Below are 2,472 nucleotides of genomic sequence, written 5' to 3'. Positions count from 1 at the left end.
ACACACTAGCTCGAAACAGAATCGTAAATTACCCGGAACTCTCTTCATTCAATCCCGCAGGCTTTCTCTGCAGGCTTATATACCAACAAACAGGCGTCTCTCGATCACCCTCGAGCTTACCCGATAATTCGAGAAACTCATCACGTATTACCAGGGTCACGTGACTTCCGCTGTCGTAACAATATGTTGATACCCAGATGTCAGAGCAGAAGTTTAATTATGAAATATATGTAGTTTTTAGGGATGTTATTTTATGTAAGTTGAAACTGTATAAAACACTAAAGAAAATGAGTGCAGAGATGAAAAGAACAAATCAAAACTGGTTAAGGTTTACATAAAGCAACATTTTCCGAAATAATGTGTTGTTTATACGCCCACATTTACACTTTTAATTATAATAATTTATTAAATGCAGTCCAGTTTGACAAACAAATTTGACAATTTTCACCCTTTCTCGAAACAAAAGATTATTAGGGGTGCTCAGTTTTCTGTGCGGGTTTTTCACTTTTTTACTTTCTTTTATAAAAAAATTAATTATTAGGAGTTGTATATTTTTCTAACTTTATCATAAACTTCTATGCTCTGTTATAACAATGGGTATTAGCATTCCAGCTTGATCTTGTCGTTCAGGTTTTTCTTTTTTTTGGGGGGATGGGTAGATTAAATTATGTAACTTAACACATTTACAGTAGATGACACAACCTCTATCAGATCAGTTAAGAACCCTTAAGGTACAACAGTTTTCTTTAGCCCAGTTTTATCTGCAGTAAGGAAGGGCACTGAAAAAAAACAGGTATGTTTTACTGTAAATATTCTTCTTCAATAGGATATTGACATTCAGTATTTTCAACTAATATGATACATGGATCAAATGGTCAGGTCAGATACCTCTAAGGTTCAGGTATTAGTTATCTCTAATTTTGAACCACTGACCAATGGAAAGGAGGCAACAAGCCAGTATTAACCGCCGTACAAGAGCTTTGTCCTGTCTTGAACGAAATAACAGATTTGACTGTCGCTCTTATAAAGCCCGTAAGATTGAAAGTGCAGAGGTTTTATCCCACGTTATCGCAAGGCAAACCTTGAACTTCTGAATCGCATCCCGGTATACGATAACATTCTTTATCTACAATGGTTTATAATATTATGTACCATGGCTTATTAAACAAATGAAAATGTTTTATTATTATAGTTATACTTAATCTGTTTGAGTTGGTTGAATCAAACAAAAGATAAAAAATAGCTTTGTACTGTGAAACCAATAAATAGTGTATAAATTGTAACAAATGGATGAGAATATTAAAATATAATTACTTATAATTTAAAATCATTATGATTACTGTAACTCCCAATAATATTATCATTTAGTCAACGAAGAGTTGTTAGAATTAAAAATTAGCCTAATTATCTCTATGGTAAGTATAAAGAAAGATGTGCATGTACCTTCGTTTTCCTCGTAAACAATTGCAAAGGTTTTCCAGCTCTTACTCTTAATGAGATCTCTATACGCTTTACTAAGAGTCTTCCAAAAAGGAAATAGGTTGACAGTGTGATTATCTAATTGGATCCGGAAGTCCCACCTTGTCTCCATGTGAGGAACATTTAATACTTCACAAGTAGATCGTACAGTAGTTCTTGGCTCAACAGACTGTGGTCCAAATATAGCCGCCATTCCATGGCTCAAAAGGTCACACACTGTTAGAAGAACAAATGCGGATAATAATTTTTTTTAAAGAAATAGTCACATCAGTTTTTATCAAGCACCTTAGAGACTATAGAAGTGAATGGTCTAGCTGATCTTGTTTTTGTTTCTTTATAGATCTTCGTACACTGAAATGGCCAGGGAAGAATAAATACTTCAGGTTAAATAGTTACATTTCAATTTAAGATTTGGTGTGTTTTAATGACTGCCATTCTTAAAGCTAGATCATCCCAAAATGTAAGACAGAACATTTTGTTTTAACACTGGAAATAAACGACCTTAAAACACCAAAATCTCTTATTTTTCTGTAATTAGACACTGAACGTTTCGCTTTACAGCTTCTACAGAAGCGTTCCACTAAAACACAAACCATAACTAACAGTACAAAGCTTCTAATCGATTCTATAGCGCGCCTTTCTACAGCGTGCGTTTCATAGATAAAGTAATAAAGCTTGCTGTTGAAAGAATTGTGTTGTTTAAATAATTAAAAGCTACCTGCTGTAAACAAAAGTTCTATCCAAGTTACAGATTGAAATAACAAAAGAACAGATAAAAAAAATAGAATATTAATAATTATAGGCGCCATCTTTGTCCCTATTCATCTGTGGTCGTAGTTGTTCGATAAGGAGAGTTCCTTTAAATTTTCTGCCAGTGTACTTGGTGGCTTTAATAAGGATTTCTACGGAGAATGGTAATTTCATGTTAGGTGTTATTTGTACATGATTAGTTAAAAAATGACAAGAAGTTGCGCTTCTTTCATGTCGTAGTTT

The 2,472-nt window shown here is 33.6% G+C and overlaps 1 protein-coding gene across 1 annotated transcript in view; it reads right to left on the bottom strand.

The window, feature by feature from the left end:
* LOC106465267 (glutamate receptor ionotropic, kainate 2-like) overlaps positions 1 to 2,472 on the bottom strand; it is a 133,341-nt gene that overhangs the window by 64,138 nt on the left and 66,731 nt on the right. Inside the window, exon 3 of the mRNA XM_022393687.1 lies at positions 1,444 to 1,695. Within this exon, the coding sequence (XP_022249395.1) occupies positions 1,444 to 1,695 (252 nt within the window). The remainder of the gene's footprint in view (positions 1 to 1,443; positions 1,696 to 2,472) is intronic.

Source organism: Limulus polyphemus, unplaced genomic scaffold, assembly GCF_000517525.1.
Source record: "Limulus polyphemus unplaced genomic scaffold, Limulus_polyphemus-2.1.2 Scaffold67, whole genome shotgun sequence".
Taxonomy (NCBI): Eukaryota; Metazoa; Arthropoda; class Merostomata; order Xiphosura; family Limulidae; genus Limulus; species Limulus polyphemus.
Note: the sequence above shows the minus strand (reverse complement) of the source record. Positions and strands in the feature narration are given on the sequence as shown.